The sequence below is a fragment of the Procambarus clarkii genome, chromosome 51 (assembly GCF_040958095.1).
Source record: "Procambarus clarkii isolate CNS0578487 chromosome 51, FALCON_Pclarkii_2.0, whole genome shotgun sequence".
NCBI lineage: Eukaryota > Metazoa > Arthropoda > Malacostraca > Decapoda > Cambaridae > Procambarus > Procambarus clarkii.
Genome location: NC_091200.1, coordinates 18,885,971 through 18,905,282, shown reverse-complemented (window position 1 = coordinate 18,905,282; position 19,312 = coordinate 18,885,971). Strand labels below are relative to the sequence as shown.

Sequence of the window (19,312 nt, the reverse complement as noted above, 5' to 3'; positions counted from 1 at the left end):
TAATAATAATTTTAATAATAATAACAACAATAAAGGTATATAATACATTTAATAATGAGAAAATCAAATAAAGTTCTGATGAGACTCGATCCCACACTTGAGAGATTCCCAGCCAATGGCGCTAACCACTGGACCACCCTGACTTGATAAAAGTTATACAACCATATTTCTATTAATATCACAGAAAATCTGGTGGCCTCTGCTGAACACAGTCTAAGATTTTACATATAAACTCCCAAGCCCTAGGGTGAAAGGAACATAGTTCATACACCGTGTTCTGGGAGGTTATACGCAAAAATTTGAACTTTCTTCAGTAGAGGCCTCCAGACATCTTGTGATTTCAGTAGAAATCCCGTTGTATAACTTTTAGCAAGTCTCTCGGTCGTGGGTACGAGTCACCTAAGAGCTCAAGTTGATTTTCTCATTGATATATATCACGTTAATGTGTTTACTCTGTATCTCTGAGTGTCTGTGTATCATATTAGAACAGATATTTCTGTTTCTAACAGGTTCTAAAATTAAATGTTTCTTGAGTTTACTCAAAAAGCGGGTTCTGTCAATCAAATAGTTCTGCATCTGTGTGTAGTTCTGTCGAAGCTAGAACTATTTGGTTGACAGCCCGAGTGAATGGGGGAAGTTGTGTGAAACCCCGGGTAGGCTTCAGTGGAAGCCTAGGAATCCTCGTGGGTGCAGTAGCACTCCAGTTATCTTGAGGTTATCTTGAGATGATAAGAAATAAACTGCGGGGACACTCGGGGCCCCAGTGTCCCCGCGGCCCGGTCTTCGACCAGGCCTCCACCCCCAGGAAGCAGCCAGTGACAGCTGACTAACACCCAGGTACCTATATTACTGCTAGGTAACAGGGGCATAGGGTGAAAGAAACTCTGCCCATTGTTTCTCGCCGGCGCTTGGGATCGAACCCAGGACCACAGGATCACAAGTCCCGCGTGCTGTCCGCTCGGCCGACCGGCTCCCTCCAGGTTGCAATTATTTTACCATGTCGTGGTGCAGTTGACTAGAGCACGACGGGGAATATACAGCGCATCGGTTCGAACCCCTCATCAAAGCTCTTGTGGATTTGTTCATTTGATTTATCACGTTATTGTGATTTCTGTGTATCACTACAGGGTGCCTCGTAGCCTGGTGGATAGCGCGCAGGACTCGTGATTCTGTGGCGCGGGTTCGATTCCCTCACGAGGCAGAAACAAATGGGCAAAGTTTCTTTCACCCTGAATGCCCCTGTTACCTAGCAGTAAATAGGTACCTGGGTGTTAGTCAGCTGTCACGGGCTGCTTCCTGGGGGTGGAGGCCTGGTCGAGGACCGGGCCGCGGGGACACTAAAAAAAGCCCCGAAATCATCTTAAGATAACCTCAAGATAATCTTAATAATAAAAATAATTCGTTTTGATGTATAAGTCTACGGAACTCACGCATAACATATAACTAACTTCTAGATCAAACTTTTTTTTTTTCCTCTGAAAATAAATGTTCCTTGCAAAACAAATGGTTTAAGTACAAATGAATTTATATTGGTCTTTATGAAATAATCATCCTGAAACAGTATTTACTTACTATCTTCTTGAGGTTATCTTGAGATGATTTCAGGGCTGAACGTCCCCGCGGCCCGGTCCTCGACCAGGCCTCCTTTTTGTTACACACCCCCAGGAAGCAGCCCGTAGCAGCTGCCTAACTCATAGATACCTATTTACTGCTAGGTGAACAAACGCATCAGGGTGAAAGAAACTCTGCCCATTTGTTTCCACCTCTACTTGGGATCGAACCTGGAACCTCAGGACTTCGAATACGAAGCGTTCTCCACTCAGCTGTCAGGCCCCTTAAATATTATTGCCAACAGTATTAGGTGTTCTCAGGCGGTCACCCATTCAAGTACTAACCAAACCCAACGTTGCTTAACTTCGCTGATCGAACGAGTAGCGGTGTTCTCAACGTGGTATGGCCGTTGGCCATATATATCATTCAAAGAAATATACTTTTATATATTTAAATTTTACGAAAATATTTACTTATTGTATAGATTCATTCATGTATCGCTATTACAATAGAATTATAGATATCTACAAGTATATATATATATATATATATATATATATATATATATATATATATATATATATATATATATATATATATATATATAAAAACTCTTTCACTGTCAGTGCTTCCACAAAACATTCGGAATACAACTCTTCACTCTCCCTAGCTAACGATATTTCCCTGCATATATACGAATATTTTATTTCGGAATTGGTGTTTTGCAGTATATATATACTATGATCTATTTTATCATCATTATCTCGTTTATTCACCGTGTTAATTGGTAAGTGATACGAATAATCCAGTTAGTTTCTCACTTTAAAAAACTTTTAACGACAGATTAAACAACAGACTAACAGAGCTATAGAGAGAATGAGCAAACAGAAAGATAGAAATGAAAGGGTAAAAAAAGGGATATATATAGGGAACTTTCAAAACTTGTGAATATATATATATATATATATATATATATATATATATATATATATATATATATATATATATATATATATATATATATATATATAGGTGGACGCTGATAGGTGAACACTGACTGATGAACGATAACAGCACATCTGCAGAAAACCTATTCAAGAATTATCAGACCAAAATATATTCTGTCTCTCTCCGTCATCATTCAGAGTGCCAGCTGCTCAAACTTTTGACTGAGTATTAAGAACGCAAAAGTGAATTGCTTTAAACTTTCGCTGCATTAGTTAAAGAAAAGGGAAAAAGATTCAAGTCCTTCCTCTGTGCCGTACATCTATTTATATTATTTTTCATATAAAATAGTATCAGACACTAGGTACCATTTGGGAGATGAAATTCTTCAAGAATCGGAGAATGAGAAAGACCTGGGGTTGATATCATTCCAGACTTGTCCCTTGAAGCCCATATCAAGAGGATATCATCAGCGGCATATGCAAAGGTAGCCAACTTAAGAACCCCTTACACACTTGTGTAAGAAATCATTCAGAACCTTGTATACCACATATTTCAGATAAACTCTGGAGTATTCAGCTCCAGCATGGAGTCCGTATCTCATCAAGCACAAGACTAAATTAGAAATGATTCCGAAATATGCCACCAGACTAGTACACGAGCAAAGGGGTATAAGCTACGAGGAGAGACAACAGGAACTAAATCTCAACGACGCTGGAAGAATGAAGAGTTAGGGGAGACATGATCACCACACACAAAAGTTTCAGAGGAATTGATAGGGTAGATAAAGACAATTTATAGGAATCTGTAGAGCATTTGATTGAGAGTTGAGAAGGGGGGACCGAAGAGCCGAAGCTCCACCCCCGCTAGCACAACTAGGTAAGTTCACACACAACCATCTTCCCCTTTACCTCCCACACCACCGCTGAGTCCCATGTGCCGCTCCTCTCAAGGTAAACATGACCTGGGATTCTGGGGAATTTACAAGCGCACATCAACGCTGTGTCCACGAAGAAATGTCCTCACGGAACGTCGACATATCCTCGGCAACCGTTGTGTATTTCTTTCCGGAAGACTTAAGTCCCCAGGTTCAACTGTAACGTTCAATCGTGCTATATTTTTTTTTTCTTACCGGAAAAAGTACCTTTTACTGTTTCTTTAAATTAAACAAAAATATAAAAACTTAAACTTTAAATACATATAAATTCGTGCGTAGGTATTTGTCTAAACAAAGAAATATGTAATTATGTAATTAAAAGAATAATATGTACACACACACACACACACACACACACACACACACACACACACACACACACACACACACACACACACACACACACACTCTGGAGAGCCTCTCTTCCCAAGGGAAGGTAAACAACCGCCAGTGCTTTTGTATTACAACTCATTACTTGGCAATTAATTGTAATGACAAAATTAATTTCATTGATATCAACGAAAATAAATCCCCTTTTGAGACAATGGAGTGACTTGAACTCGCGACCTGGTAATTCCTAGACGCCTGTCTTAACCAGCTCGGCCACGATGGTATTAAAGTCGACCAACCCAGAACTCTACTGAGCTCTCTGGGAGGTTCTGGATTTTCATGATTTTCATTTTATATATATATATATATATATATATATATATATATATATATATATATATATATATATATATATAAAATTGTTTATTTATATATTTGTTTCTTTAAATACTTCAACGTCTCTCTCTCAGTTACTCCTTCTTTCTCTCTCTCATCCTCACTATCACTCGTGACTTAATTAAACAAAATAATAGTACAAAGATTCTTGACAATGCTGTTTATTGCCTGCATTTATTAACATGAGCCAGACTTACCTTGTGGATATTAAATTATAAATTAAACAGGATCAGTCATAGAATATCCTCCTGTCCCAGGAAAATTGGTATATTGCAGCACCTCGCTCTCAGGAACTCTAGCACAGGAGGGAGGTACAATCTACCTTCATGGCCATTTGTTCAATACAATCCCTCGGTTTGAAAACTGATTCAGGCAGCTCCTCTCTCTCAAAATATTGACACAATGCAGCTTCTTGTTCACATGAACAAAGTTACAATCCAGTATTAGCTCACTCCCTGGAACACCTCTACAGCATTGTACTCCCTCACTCTCTGGAACACTGCTACAGCATAGTACTCCCTCACTCCCTGGAACACAAGAACCAAACAGTACCTTCTCACCCTGGAATACATTGCACGAGAAAAATAAAATGACACTCAGCTTGGTCTGGCACATATATAAATATATGCCGGTAATACACAGCATTACCAGGAATCCTTCATTACACTTTGCATTTAATTATGTCTCGGTAGGGGAGAAAGTGAGAATAGGGCATATTTGCCCTATTCTCACTTTCTATTCCTATTTCTATTCCTTTACTTTCTATTCCTTTCTATTCCTATACTTCCTTTCCTATTCTCCCTATTTTTCCCTCTTTACATCGTACTCTTCGCCTATTTGTATGAAATACCTGACCTCCTTTATGGTATAAATTTAATATGCCTCGTACAGACCCGAGAGCGGTCGTAGAGAGACCATATACAGCCCCACTCCTGTACCAGGTAAGTCCACTAGGGCTTACCATAGCTCACCAAGTTCCGTGTTACTTGGAACTTATTGTTCCAAGTAGCTTAATGTAAAACAACAACAACACCGTACAGTCCCATCACTTGAGAATGAGGTCCCATTGAGGTAGGTTCGAAACGTTGTGTAAATTTATAATTAGTATAATACAATCTACAGTTAAATTATTATTTTAGTTTACCTCAAACAAAGATGACATGATAAGTCCTCTTCTAATTAAGCCAAGATGCAAGAGCACTCTTCAGATATAAGTCATTATTATAACTGACGAAGTACGAAACTCCAACTTCGACCTGGACATATTAGAGTAATGGTCTCTGAAGTGGCTTCTTGACTTTAATGCAAGATACTGAGATTTGGAACGGAGGCCACAGGAAGAGAACGTGCTGCTGGAAGTCACGTTTCTAGTGTCAGAATAGAAAAAAGGTTTGTGGGTAGACTTAACCCCAAGCAAATTACCGGAGGAACACATTATCAGTATAACATCATTGGTGTAATCAAGGCTGACAAACATTTGTTTAACATTCAGAAACCTGGACAGGGAAGCTTTCAGAACATTACATGTTATACCTTCATTAAATATAATGTCCCAGTAGAAGAAGCACCAAGACAAATATTAGAAAGCCCGTGCATTTACTGCAAGACTAGAACAAGCAGGGCTGACCCACAAGAAAAGAATGAAAAAATGTAATCTCACCACATTGTTTATAATAGATGTAAAATTGACGACACGATTACAATATATAAGATTCCTTGAAACAATTACAAAGTGGAAAGAACCAAAATGTTTAGTCCAAACAAAAGGCGAGACGAGAAAATATGTGATGATGCAAAGTAGAAAACTTCTTTTTTAACACAGGAGTAGTGAATGTGTGGAATAGTTTGAAGGAGGAACCAGTTGACACTATCTTCACACATAGCTTAAATAGAAGGTATGATCAGAAGTAAATGGGTCGGGAGCCATTTTAAATAGCGATCGGCAGGAGGGAGGCTTAGGCCAGGAGCTGAGTCCACCCACCCCTTGTAAATACAGATAATTCAAATACATACACATACGGGGAATATGTGAGCAGTAATAGAAGCCTAACACTCGAGCATTTACAGAGAGAAGCACAAGAGTGTGTCAACAGAGGCGTGCTGGCCGGCCCAGCACACACCACGATGAAAGAAATGTCCCTCGCATTCAGCCTTAATGGGCTAGACCAGAGCACGCCCACACGATCCATCCCAGGCAAAGACTATCCACACCACTCACATGTTCGACCCATCGCACGCTCCCTTGACTCACGACACACTTACTCGACTCGACCCCCCCTCCCCCCTCACCCAACATATCCACTTGACCAGTTTCATGCACACAAGGCTCACAACGCGCTCTTTCGACCACATCTACGCTCATTCGATCCCCCCTCCTCACAAATACCAACTCGGCTAACACCAGGCTCGCTTGACCCACCCTCACACTCACTCGACCCACTCCATGGGCACTCGACCCTCCGCTCGCCCATTCGACACATCTCAAGCCCAAGCAACGTCAGACAAAACTGAGGCAGCTCTCTTGCAAGCATACACACACAAAATAAGAATTTATGGAGATATATTTTCCAGCAGCGTGCACTCATAGCGTGTATGAGTCGTGTGTGGGCTCACGAGTGTACACACCTGCATGATGCGTATTGTCATGAGTGCACACACCTTCATGCTACACGTGTGTCACCATAGAGCAAAGAGCACAAAGAAAATAGCGGTCACTTATGAAAATAAAGGTTAATATGACTGTGATCCGTAAAACAGACAAACACAAACATTGTTTAGATAATATATTTCCTCCGGGACACAAAGGCCTTCCGAGCTATCAACTCAAATTAAGTTTTGAATTTTTAACTTATCAAAAATTTATTCCTAGGTTCTTAACACGAACTTTGCTTCTTACAAGATAAGTCATTGCAGCCCCCTTTCTCAGAAGGCAGCTGCCTGCATAGCTACTTTGTCCTCCATTGGCAAGACCCTGATTTGGGTCTCCAAAAATGTCCAATCTTACAAGATAAAATAAAGAAAACCAAACGATATATGTTTATAGAAATAGATACTTAAGAAGTAGCGAAGATGAATCATAAATTAATCCAGGAACCTTGTATACTGTATCCGAAGAAAATGCACCAGAACCTCTTAAAATATCTTAAGAAATAAAACCCAAATCTTTAATTCCCATTTAGAAAATATTAAAATTAATGACCGACTGCTTAAATATAATGCATTTAAAGTACGTTACAGAAGTCAACCCGTTCTCGCACTTTCTTACAGTAAATATTGACTTATTTAATACGTGCCTATGTGACATACTAAACATACTTGTTTACCTTGAAAAGCTTCATAGAAAACACCGACCTTACCTAATCTTCTTAGTATGTTAAGATAAGCATCTTATTGCTTCGTAATTACAATTATTACTTAACCTATACCTGTAATAGGTTAAGTAATAATTGTAATTACGAAGAAATAAGATGCTTATCTTAACATACTAAGAAGGTTAGGTAAGATCGGTGTTTTCTATGAAGCTTTTCAAGGTAAACTAGTATGTTTAGTATGTCACATATGCACGTATTAAATAAGTCAATATTTACTGTAAGAAAGTGCGAGAACGGGTTGAATGCACGTATTAAATAAGTCAATATTGACTATACGAAAGTGCGAGAACGGGTTGCAGAAGTTGATTTCTAAAAAGATTTCTTGTCGAGCTCACTAAAAAAATTTCATATTTTTTTACATATCAGGTGAAATATGCAACTTATATACTAAAAAGACATTTATCAACAAAACTCGTTCCAAATCAAGTGACGTACGAACGTGCAGATGAGGAGTCACAATAACGTAGCTGAAATATGTTGACAAAACCACACACTAGAAAGTGAAGGGACGACGACGTTTCGGTCCGTCCTGGACCATTCTCAAGTCGATTGTGACACAATCGACTTGATAAAACGATTGTTCAAATGTTCATCTGATTAATGATGTAGGAGCATGTTCTATCCAGTGATGTATGGGCATGTTCATCCGACTAATTATGAAAGAGCTTGTTCTTCTAACCTGTGACGTAATAGCATGCTCACCTAAGCAGTGATAGAGGAGCAAGCTCATCTGACTAGTGAAGTGGGAGCATGATTCTCTAACAAGTGATGAAGGAGCATATTCATCTGACTAGTGTTGTAGTATCATAGTCATCTGAGAGTAATCGTGGGTAAGAAGCATGAGTGTCTCATCAGCGATGCAAGAGCATGTTCATCTTACCAGTGATGTGCCATCGTGTTTATCTGACTGTTTACGTAGAAGCATGATCATCTGACTACTGATATACTAGCATGATCATCTAGCTTGTAATGTAGGAGTATGTTCATCTGACTTGTGATGCAAGAGCATGTTTATCCGATCAGTGATGAAGAAGCAGATTCGTTTGAACAGAGATTTAGGAGTATGCTCATATTAATAGAAATATAGGAATATGTTCATATTACTAGCAATGTGAGAGCATATTCATCTGACTAATTATTTCATTCCTGATCATGTCATCAATTAGAATACATCCAATTACAACAGTCTAACATTTCCGGTTTGACACTCACACACGCACAACCACCTTAAGCTATCATAAATCATGTCTAAACTCTGAACCAGTCTTCGTTAATGAACAGACCAACACCCACCTACCTCTTCCCTCAATCTCTTTTTTCCCTTCCTGCTCTTGTAAGCCTTCCAGCATTCCTAACTCTCACTCCCTCTAAGTCTGGTTTCACTTTTACTGACCACGTCAAACTCTTAAGTTAGGTTTCACATAGGCTGAGACCGTGAACCTCCCTCTAAATTAGGTTTCACATACGCTGAGCACGTCAAAGTTCCTCTAAATTAGGTTCCATACACGCTGAAAACGTCAAATTATTCCTAATTGTAAACTTTCCCGACATCCAATTAATTTTGTGCCTCATTTACTACCCGTGCACTGCATGCAGCTGTACGTATCATTTTGTAAGTAAATATGAATATTTTAAATATAATGCATACAGAAAATGAATAATGAAAAATGGATGGCAGAACAAAAATAAGAGGATTCTTATGGTGCTATTCATTGAGACCCACTGGCAACAATTTGTTACTGAAAATGCATTCATTAACTCTGTCTCGACCTGCTTTCATTTTCTTTCCAAATTCTTCATAATTGACTAGCTTTCATGAGTCGTTTGTTAAAATCAGTGTTAATTCACGTGTACATGTTAGTCAATGCTGACGTTGTGTTAAATTAGATACAATCAAGGTTTGGTAGGGTTTAATTTCTTATCGCTTGTCAAAAGGAAATGGAATGAAGCCTCTTATATAGACAAAGCTCTTAAGCAGAGACTCATATGGAGACTTAAACTCTTAACTCTGTACAACAAAACGCCTTTTGCTATAATATGAAGATAAGCCTCCTATATTATCATTCAAGGAATCCAGCTATGATATCACAGATTACCATGATAGCATGTTAAGATATCCGTCTTAAGATATCTTAAGGTGTTTTAGTGCCTTTTTTCGATCGAAAAAAGACATTATTATATAAAAGCATGAAGACATAATTCATGCAACACTAATGCAAGTTCCCAGTGATGTCGTGGAGACAAGCCTTCATTGATAGCGTTAAGACAAGCTATCTGAAAGTTAAGACAACATAGAGACACGCCTTCTATGATAACATGGGGATAATCCTTCTATGATAACATAAAGACAATCCTTTTATACTTAAATAGAGACAATCCTTCTGTAATAACATAGAGACAATACAATCACCATTGTTGATAATAAAAGTCTAAATTACATTTTTCTTCTCAAATCCAAAGTTATTATATTTTATTGTTATGTTTCCAGTGAAAATGATATACTTTTCATATTTTACTGCATAAATATTTAGAAAAAAATCTGTCTCAACAAACATATGTTTACAAGTTATTCTAAGCTCACATAATCAAAATTTCATCCACAAATAACAGTTTTCCTTGGTTCAAAATCATTGTTTTCCTTCACTCAAAAACAATGTTTTCGGAAATTATTCTCTCTACTCGTAAACTAATTTTTCATATGCTTACAAATAATGATTCACTCTACTCTGCCACACTCTCGCTCTCTCTCTCTCTCTCTCTCTCTCTCTCTCTCTCTCTCTCTCTCTCTCTCTCTCTCTCTCTCTCTATCTCTCTCTCTCTCTCTCTCTCTCTCTCTCTCTCTCTCTCTCTCTCTCTCTCTCTCTCTCTCTATCTCTCTCTCTCTCTCTCTCTCTCTCTCTCTCTCTCTCTCTCTCTCTCTCTCTCTCTCTCTCTCTCTCTTTCTCTCTCTCTCTCTCCCTCTCTCTCTCTCTCTCTCTCTCTCTCTCTCTCTCTCTCTCTCTCTCTCTCTCTCTCTCTCTCTCTCTCTCTCTCTCTCTCTCTCTCTCTCTCTCTCTCTGTCTCTCTCTCTCTCTCTCTGTCTCTCTCTCTCTCTCTCTCTCTCTCTCTCTCTCTCTCTCTCTCTCTCTCTCTCTCTCTCTCTCTCTCTCTCTCTCTCTCTCACTCTCTTTTGCTCTCTCTCTCTCTTTACCATATTAGACTAGAATATGACTGGCGTGAAAAGTCGTGAAAAGCCGAATGATCACTCAGAGAACTTGGCTTAAATGGCCAATCAGACATTGATTGATGGCTAATGAGAACGCTTGGCTTAATTGGCAACCAAACAGCTTACGTTAATAATAACACGAAGATCTTGGATGATCACCTACTGGCAGAGCAGGAGGCCAGGTAACTGAACGAAGAGGGGAGACTATTTTAGACATTTTAAGAGTCGTCCACTCACCAACTAGTCACAATTCATGGCCAAACAGCCTGTCTCCTTCATTGCCATCTGCTCTAACTGCCATGAAGACAGCTCATCTCTCCTCCCCTCCCCTCTTCCCCTCACTAACAACTCCCCCTCTTCCCCCAAACCACAGCTTCAAACAAGAGTGATCAGACATTTTCAAGATACCGGGAAATGTGCCAGTGATACAATGAAGTGGAGACAAAATATATTTTCTCCAAAACCATTTTTCCTTCTGGAACTTCGAAGACATTTGGGAATACACTATGTGTAAGAACTTGACGGTGTTTCGAGAGTGTGAGGCGAAGAAGAGAAGCAGTTGGTACAAACTTTGATCATCACCAAGAAGGGTTAATGACAGTTGAAGAAGCTCTGGGGACGTACTTAGAACCTCCTTGACTCTTGGGCCAATATTAGTCCACTCTTTATATGATTTCTTTGTGTTTAATAGCTTTTTTAATGCCATTTCCTTTTTTTAATTCTGTTTTGTTTTTGTTTAGCTTATTATGTGAAGTTTTATATAAACACACATGACTGAAATGACACAATTTTCCCTCAAGTATTCCTCAGAAACTTATAATGACATCTTACCAGTCTCAGCCTTATAACTATATACTCTGCCTTATAACCGTCAGAAGATATTACAATATAGTTGTACCTGCTGCCATCTATTTTGGCCAAGAATAATACATTCATAAATACAAAGTTTCATCAAATTAACTTAAAACAAAAACTAGACATTCTAACATTAATTAAATGTTTCCCTGGCAGTCTTCCATGGTAGTTGTGGGTGAGTATGACTCTGAGAGCCGGCTGAGTGGTGCTGTGATGACGTATGGCTTCATAACACAACAGAGGCCCGTTATCTTCCTGTGATTAAAATAGTTGCTGTAGAAAATGCTTCTTTCGTCACGTCCATGTCATAACCGGCACGCACACACACAGACACACACATATATATACAAACACTCAAAGATTTCGTATGCATTCTCGTGTACATGCACACATTCACATGCGCGAAACGCACACTCACATTCTCATACCCACGCATTCAAGCCTGTCTATCCCATTCCTCACCCATTAATTCCCTCCCTCTGTTGCTCGCCCTACACCTAGGGCTGGACGGTAAAGCAACAGTCTCGGTTCATGCAGGTCGGCGTTTAATCCCCGACCGTCCTAGTGGTTATGCACTATTCCTTCCCGCAGTCCCATCCCAAATCTTTATCCTGACCCCTTCCAAGTGTTATATAGTCGTAATGGCTTGGCGCCTCCTCCTGATAGTCCTCTACCTTCCCTCTGTTGCTCATTTTCTCCATCTTTCACTCAGTCCCTTTGCACAATAAATCCCTTATTCTTTAATCCCTCCCTCTTTCGCTAAGCCTATTTTAGTCTCTCAAACTTTCCCACTCTCACACAATTCCCCTCCGGCTAAATCCCTTACTATTTTACAAAATACACACACACTGGTTCAGTACTTGCCTTGATCGTTCAGTTCTTCCCTCCCAACATATGTTACCTTCCCCTCCAAAAATATCTGTACAGACTATCCTTCAGACACCACCAGTGTCCATGAGGACTATCTCTCTCTCTCTCTCTCTCTCTCTCTCTCTCTCTCTCTCTCTCTCTCTCTCTCTCTCTCTCTCTCTCTCTCTCTCTCTCTCTCTCTCTCTTTCTCTCTCTTTCTCTCTCTCTTTCTCTCTCTCTCACCAACGTTTCACTGTCACAGTCATGGCCAATAACTGACTAGTAAAACACAGTTGAAAAGTTTTTTTCATATTTGGATTTGGAGGCGTAATGTCTCTCTCTCTCCCTCTGTATACAATCGTCCAGTTATCTTGCAGGTTACCGAACAAACAGTTAAAAAAATAGTGGTCGAATATAATATCTTCCCCTTCGAATGTACCGTCATATTTATTCGACAAGCGGATTCCAGGTCAGCAGTCTGGTAGCCATCAGGGTAATTGTTTCAGGTGACCAAAAGGGATAAAGAGATGGGGAGAGAGAGAGAGAGAGAGAGAGAGAGAGAGAGAGAGAGAGAGAGAGATAATAGATTTCATGGCAAAAATTGGTCTAGAGTCAGTACATTATATAACTGACGATTAGGAAGGCGGGGGCCCAAAAGCTAACATCTAGATCTTTCAGGCACAAATAGGTAACCAGACACACGGAGAACTCATTCAGATACAAATTATCCGCGGGCACTAAGAGAGTATCCAACTTTGCGTTGATTCCGGGGGTCAATGTTCACCCGGCCCGGTCTCTGACCAGGCCTTGTCATATGCCTCCACTTTTGCCAATATACAAATTAACAGCAGCAGCACACATACAAAGGGACACAGGTAAAAACTCAAAACAGTACCCAAGATACCTACAGAGATGTATAAAACAAAAAACAATTATTGCACAACTTTCAAATAACCAAAACGAACTAAAAATAAAAAGGTAAAGTAATGAAGGACTCCATAAACTGTTTCGAATGTAGATGCCCTCACCACCTCCTACTTCTACTCCTACTCTTCTCCTCCTCCTCCTCCTCCTCCTCCTCCTCCTCCTCCTCCTCCTCCTCCTCCTCCTTCTGTTCTTCTTCCTCTCTCAGCACACCTCAATCACGTTCATAAATGCAAAAATGCAGCGACAAGCGAAAATAAAGACATTCACAAGCAGGAAAGAAGCTGTGTGTGTGTGTGTGTGTCAGTTATAAGTTCCCATCAGAAGAAAATGACCTGATAAGAAGCTTGCTTCGAGGACTGAAGGTTTAGGCAATACGTGTCGTTCTGTCACCAGAAGCTGCAGAGATCATTCGGTTAAGAAGATTGGACTTAATTAACAGCAGATTTGATTAATTAATTCACTTAGTTTCAGCCGTAATTTATCTATACAATGGAACGTTGTCTGAGCTGAGACGCGTTGTCTCAAACGTTTAACAAAACAGATTACGATTGAATGAATTAAATCTGCGTGTTTAAAAACTTGAAAGTTCTTAACAGGAGCTAGGAAGCTGAAAAACAGGAACAGAGAAACTGATTAACAGGAGCTGAAAAGTGAATAACAGGAGTAAGGAACTGAATAACAGGAACTGAGAGCTGAATAACAGGAACAGGAAAGTGAATAACAGGAACCGGGAAGCTAAATAATAGCAACTTGGAAACTAAGTAACAGAAGCTGAGAAACGATTAAACAGGAGCTGAAAAGGGTATTGGGATTTTGAATGAAAATATTATCTACAGATTATAAAAAGAAAGTTTTGTGAATGCATGTGTGTGTGTGTGTGTGTGTGTGTGTGTGTGTGATTTTACTATATGTGCCTGAGAATCGAACTATTAGCTCTTGGATGCATATGTGTGTATATGTATACATGTGTGTGTGTGTGTGTGTGTGTGTGTGTGTGTGTGTGTGTGTGTGTGTGTGTGTGTGTGTGTGTGTGTGTGTGTCTATATGTGTGTGAATATGTATGTGTGTGTGTGTGTGTCTCCAAAAAACGACAACTCCAAAAAAAATTATATGGGTCGCGCTAGGAAATCTTCTTGAACGAAGTGTTTAAGACATTCTCAATTTTGCACTGTAAAGATTTTGTCTGTGTTTTCTAAATATCTAAAAACTTATTATTCTGATTATCTACTATATGGAAAATAAAAGTACTATTCACATTTTCACAAAACATAATAGCTGAACCAGTTCATTATATTTTTTATAACTAAATGTCTTCTTTCAAAATGGATACGAACCCAGGCCAAAGCGTTCACAAAAGCTCCAGCGAATATCTTACCACTGCGCCACGGAAACGGTGCAGTGTTGAAAATGTTGAAAATGAGTTTGTAGTGCGTGTATTATATATTTAGGATTTCAAGCAATTTTTTTTTTTTTTAGGTTGAATGCAAACATGTTTATTATGTGTTAAAATGCGTGCTTTTGGAGAATGAAGGCCTATACGCAACATTTTGAGTAGTGATGGTTATCTTGAGGATATCGTGAGATGATTTCGGGGCTTAGTGTACTTGCGGCCCGGTCCTTTACCAGGCCTCCTTTTTGTTACACATCCCCCATGAAGTAGCCCGTAACAGCTGTCTAACTCCCAGGTACACATTTACTGCTAGGTGAACAGGGGCATCAGGGTGAAAGAAACATTTTGCCCATTTTTCTCCGCCTCCACCGGGGATCGAACCCGGAACCTCAGGACTACGAATCCGAAGCACTGTCCACTCAGCTGTCCGGCGCTCTAATACATTAGTCTTAATCACAACATTTTTTCCAAGAGATTGTAATTTCTGGCGAAAGTGAGATTAACCAGAGCAATATGTCAGAGGTGACCCAAAATGCTCTCGTCAAATATTGTGAGTTGTTTCTCGCGCAACACAAATATCTTCGTCTTCAAAATCCTTCTGTCTTACCAGTTAATTTAATAATATTTATTAATGCACTTTGGACATTAGTGAGGCTTAATTATGATCTCGTCTGGTTATCGTCTGGTTCTTGTAAACAATCTCACAGACTTTAACTACTATACGAAATTGTAAAAACAACCATATTAACTCTAATTATTTGAGATTGTTTGAAAATCCGATATGTCTGCTGTCTATCTGTTTTAATCGTGTGTTAAATAAGGCACCAGGAATGGTTTGTTGATAAACACTGCATCAGCGCTAGTGTCAGCTACGAGCGTTACTCAAATTGAGGTATAGTAGGGAAAAAATAATTAAATATTATACTATTCACTTCAATCGAAAATCCATTGTTTTAACCATTTCTGTGTCGGTCAATTTACTTCTTTATTCTCACATCATGTAAAAGAAAACTCTACAAATTACCAACTTTATCAGTATGTCATTTAATGATTAGTTTCATGAGACCACTCGTTGTTTAGGAAGCTTTCGTGACGCATTTTATCCGTTGCCATCGTTTGAGGCAATTTTGTTTCGATATGTTATTTTAATTATTTGTTTTCCTTTACTATTTTACACTGAATCAAACCAGGAAGGCAAATATTATCAAGTAAGAAAGAGAAAGGTACCAAGGAAACCATATTTACACACTAGTTGTAGAGTTCTAATTCTAGAGAGCTTTTATCCCTTTATCCGTCATCTGAAACGTTAGGGAGAGTTAGTGAAGGAGTCCACAACACGCGACACACATGTAAATAAACACTCCCGCTGGAGGAAGGGGGTGGGGGGGGGGGAATGGGGAGGTTTAATGGGGGTACTTACTCCATACATGGACGCTCCAAGTGCCCTTCTTGCTGCCCCTGTGCCCTCGGTCACTCTCCGTGCTGCCGCTGATGTCGCTGAAGTCATCGAGGCCCGCTAATGAGTCTTCCGAAGTCTGTCCATTGTTCATCGTCTGCCACCTCTTCAAGATGTCTTTGGTCTTAGAGCGGGTTCGGTCGCCCATGACTCTCCACGTTTTAACGATCTTGTTGCCGGACATGGGCGAGTTAGCCCCGCTAGAACCTGAGGGAGGCGCTGCCGATGGCGACGCCGTGGCTCCCTCGGGAACGGGGCGAGAGTGAGCCGAGTCTTTACCATCCTTGACCTGGCGCGACATGCTGCGCAAGAGGTGTCAAGCGGTTAAGGCGCAACCTACGCCACCACAGGTTCCTGGCGACGTCCACAGCTCCTCCCCCTCCCCCTCCCTCCCCACACACACACACACACCGTGTCCTCGCGAGGCCCGTGCCGTCCTTGGACCCGTAGTCCAGGTCCGTGTCAACAGGAGTGGCACCTGTCACTACCGATGGCTCTCCTCGCCTCCAAGTGACACCCTTCACAACGCCATCACTCCCTGCGTCTCACATACACCGTGCCTCGACGGCTGTCTGTGGGTAACTGACGGCTTAAGCACAGACAAGATGTGAAGACGAGTAATTAACAAATCTAGTATGTTTATAAATAGCAATTATAGGAGCTGCATATTGCAAGAAGCCGTTATTAAATTGTTTATATATATATATATATATATAGTTCCGATACGATGATGGACAGTTGTAGCCACAGAAAATTGAAGCAAAAGGTAAAACTATGGGAACATGTAATTATAGAAAATTACAGAGGCTGAGGCTTTGTATTCCCTACTCCACATACACACACACACTGCAGCACTGTACACAGTCTAATATCAATAAAGAAGCAGCATATTTAATCTATAACGCAACTCGCGTCTGAAGGTTAATATCTGTTTAGACCAAAGCAGTTTAAAAGCTTCATGGTACACGCATGATTGTCATACGAACACGCATGTTCACGTAGATGAGGAGACTCATGTCAGCAGCAGAAGCAACAGCAGTGACAACAGCAACAGTCGAGGAGGGGGGAGGGGAGGGGGGGGGGTCACGAGCATTCCCCCCTCACAACCTTCGGAAATAATTTATTTGACTTCAGGAGAATCAATTCTACGAGTCTCTGGTCTTTTGCTGGCCTCAGCTACGATGGTGGTGCTGCTGTAGCTCGGAGTTTAGCTGATGTTCATACCGCTGGGTCGCTTCCTCGATCTCTTACATGTTGCATACATTGAGCGGCTATTGCTGGTGTTCGGGTCGTGCGTGCAACATTGAGCCGATGTTTTGACATAACATCGCTCCTTGTGGTGTCATTCCTCCAAGCGCACTTGCTGAAATGTTTGATCACTTGGAAAGTTACTTTATAATGAGCATTCAACTTTTACTATTTTGTTTCCTCTTATGGCCATTCCGATTCCAAACACCACCAAAGTTTCTTCCAAAATATTGATCACCAAGAAAAGATCCTTTGGTTCACTATGAAAATAAAACAATGGATTGCACTACGTTGTTAGTTGTCATATTTTAAACACAAAGCCCAATTGTAAGGAAAGAGAATGTAAGAATTGATCTTTTTGATCAATTCAGTGTCCTGACATTTGCTTTCATGAGATATGCACGCAAATAAAAATGTGATTTCAAATTATTTTGTATTTTACATTATTTTTTTTTTTTTTGACTGGCGGGTTCTGGCGTGCAGTCTTCCACCACCACTACTGCTACCAGGTGGCACCACCGGCACCAACCTCCTCAGTGGGGGTTACTTAAACAAGAGGTGCGAGCAGTTGGCAGGAGGTACTCGGACATGGCCGGTCCTGCCGCCCTCCAGACGATGACTGGTCCCGCTTCCCTCACGCCAACACCACCTCACGACCACACTCATGCACGCACGCGCACTCACGCACAGGTGCATGCACGCCGACCGTCCCTGGCCCCCACACACGTGCGTGCACACTCATGGCTAATGTTTTCTCTAAGTTAACGCATTGACGAATGCGACGTCATGGTCTCCAGGCGGACTTAACTGCCAAGCTAAGGGGAGAACTGATGCATATATGGACCAACACACACATATACACTGCCTTGACCCAGCTCAGTCTCCTGGTTAAAGACTGACACCAGCTAGAAGATTGGGTTAACAGTGTACTATATAAGCAAGATGACTGCCAACTTGCTCATGAAGACCGCTCCCGACACCAAATGACAAATGTCGTCTATAGTCCTTCATATGCCCACTTAAGGACCGTCAGTCTCAACGATCTCAGGATATAGGCAAGACAACAACAATTTTTCCAAACGTCTGACCATGCACATGCAGCAAGGCCCTATCAAGGAACAAATGGTCTCTACACACACTAAGATGATCACCAGAGATATGCTGACCAAAAAAAATCGACAGATACAACGTCAATAGAAAATTGGATATCGGAGAGGCACTGCATGTTAAATATACCCAGTCAGCTACCATCACCCAGCTATAACACCTGTTTACACTCTTCCATCTTCGAGACCAAGACAGAACATCCAGTATACTGTGCCAGCCGTCAATTAATTATTGAAATTTGGTAAGCTGTAGTGAGCCTACTGGTACACGTGACACTTGACCTCACTTTTGCCCAACATATTTGACTGCTTCAGTCAAATCGTTTTCACTTGTATGCTGCCTTTGAAAATTTGGACAGGATCTACGAAACGCCTTTCTTAGCCTCAGATCATAGTAAAGTTGAAAAATAAATTTCTTAAACTTTATTTTTTACTTCTCAAATGAAGAAAACATGAAATATAGAGAAGATTCGCTTAACTCATTACGGCCATATCTACATATTAATTTTCCTGTGACTACTTCAACATTAATTCGTCGAATTTAGTATGCGAATCTATAGCCTTAATGCTCATTTGCATAAGTGCTCTGAAACCTTATAATGCGTCTTCGAGATTCCTAATAGCTGTTCTATCTGAGTGTGAGAAAGAGAAACAGGGTGAGAGAGGTAGGCAGCTATAAGGAGAGAAATAGATATAGAAAATGGAAAATGGATAGAGAAAAAGGTACATCCAAGGAATAAGACATT

General features: G+C 40.4%; 1 protein-coding gene and 1 non-coding gene across 4 annotated transcripts in view; both read right to left on the bottom strand.

The window, feature by feature from the left end:
• Window positions 1–18,059, bottom strand: part of LOC123774476 (uncharacterized) — a 274,120-nt gene extending 256,061 nt beyond the window's left edge. For all 3 annotated transcript variants that reach the window (XM_069304067.1, XM_069304069.1, XM_069304070.1), the window contains exon 1: window positions 16,177–18,059. In XM_069304067.1, coding sequence (XP_069160168.1) covers window positions 16,177–16,513 — 337 coding nt within the window. In that variant the 5' untranslated portion in view covers window positions 16,514–18,059. The remainder of the gene's footprint in view (window positions 1–16,176) is intronic.
• LOC123774649 (5S ribosomal RNA) lies at window positions 1,847–1,965 on the bottom strand. Its single transcript, XR_006774975.2, has one exon. It is a non-coding gene; the product is annotated as a 5S ribosomal RNA (ribosomal RNA).
• Window positions 18,060–19,312: the final 1,253 nt, after the last annotated feature.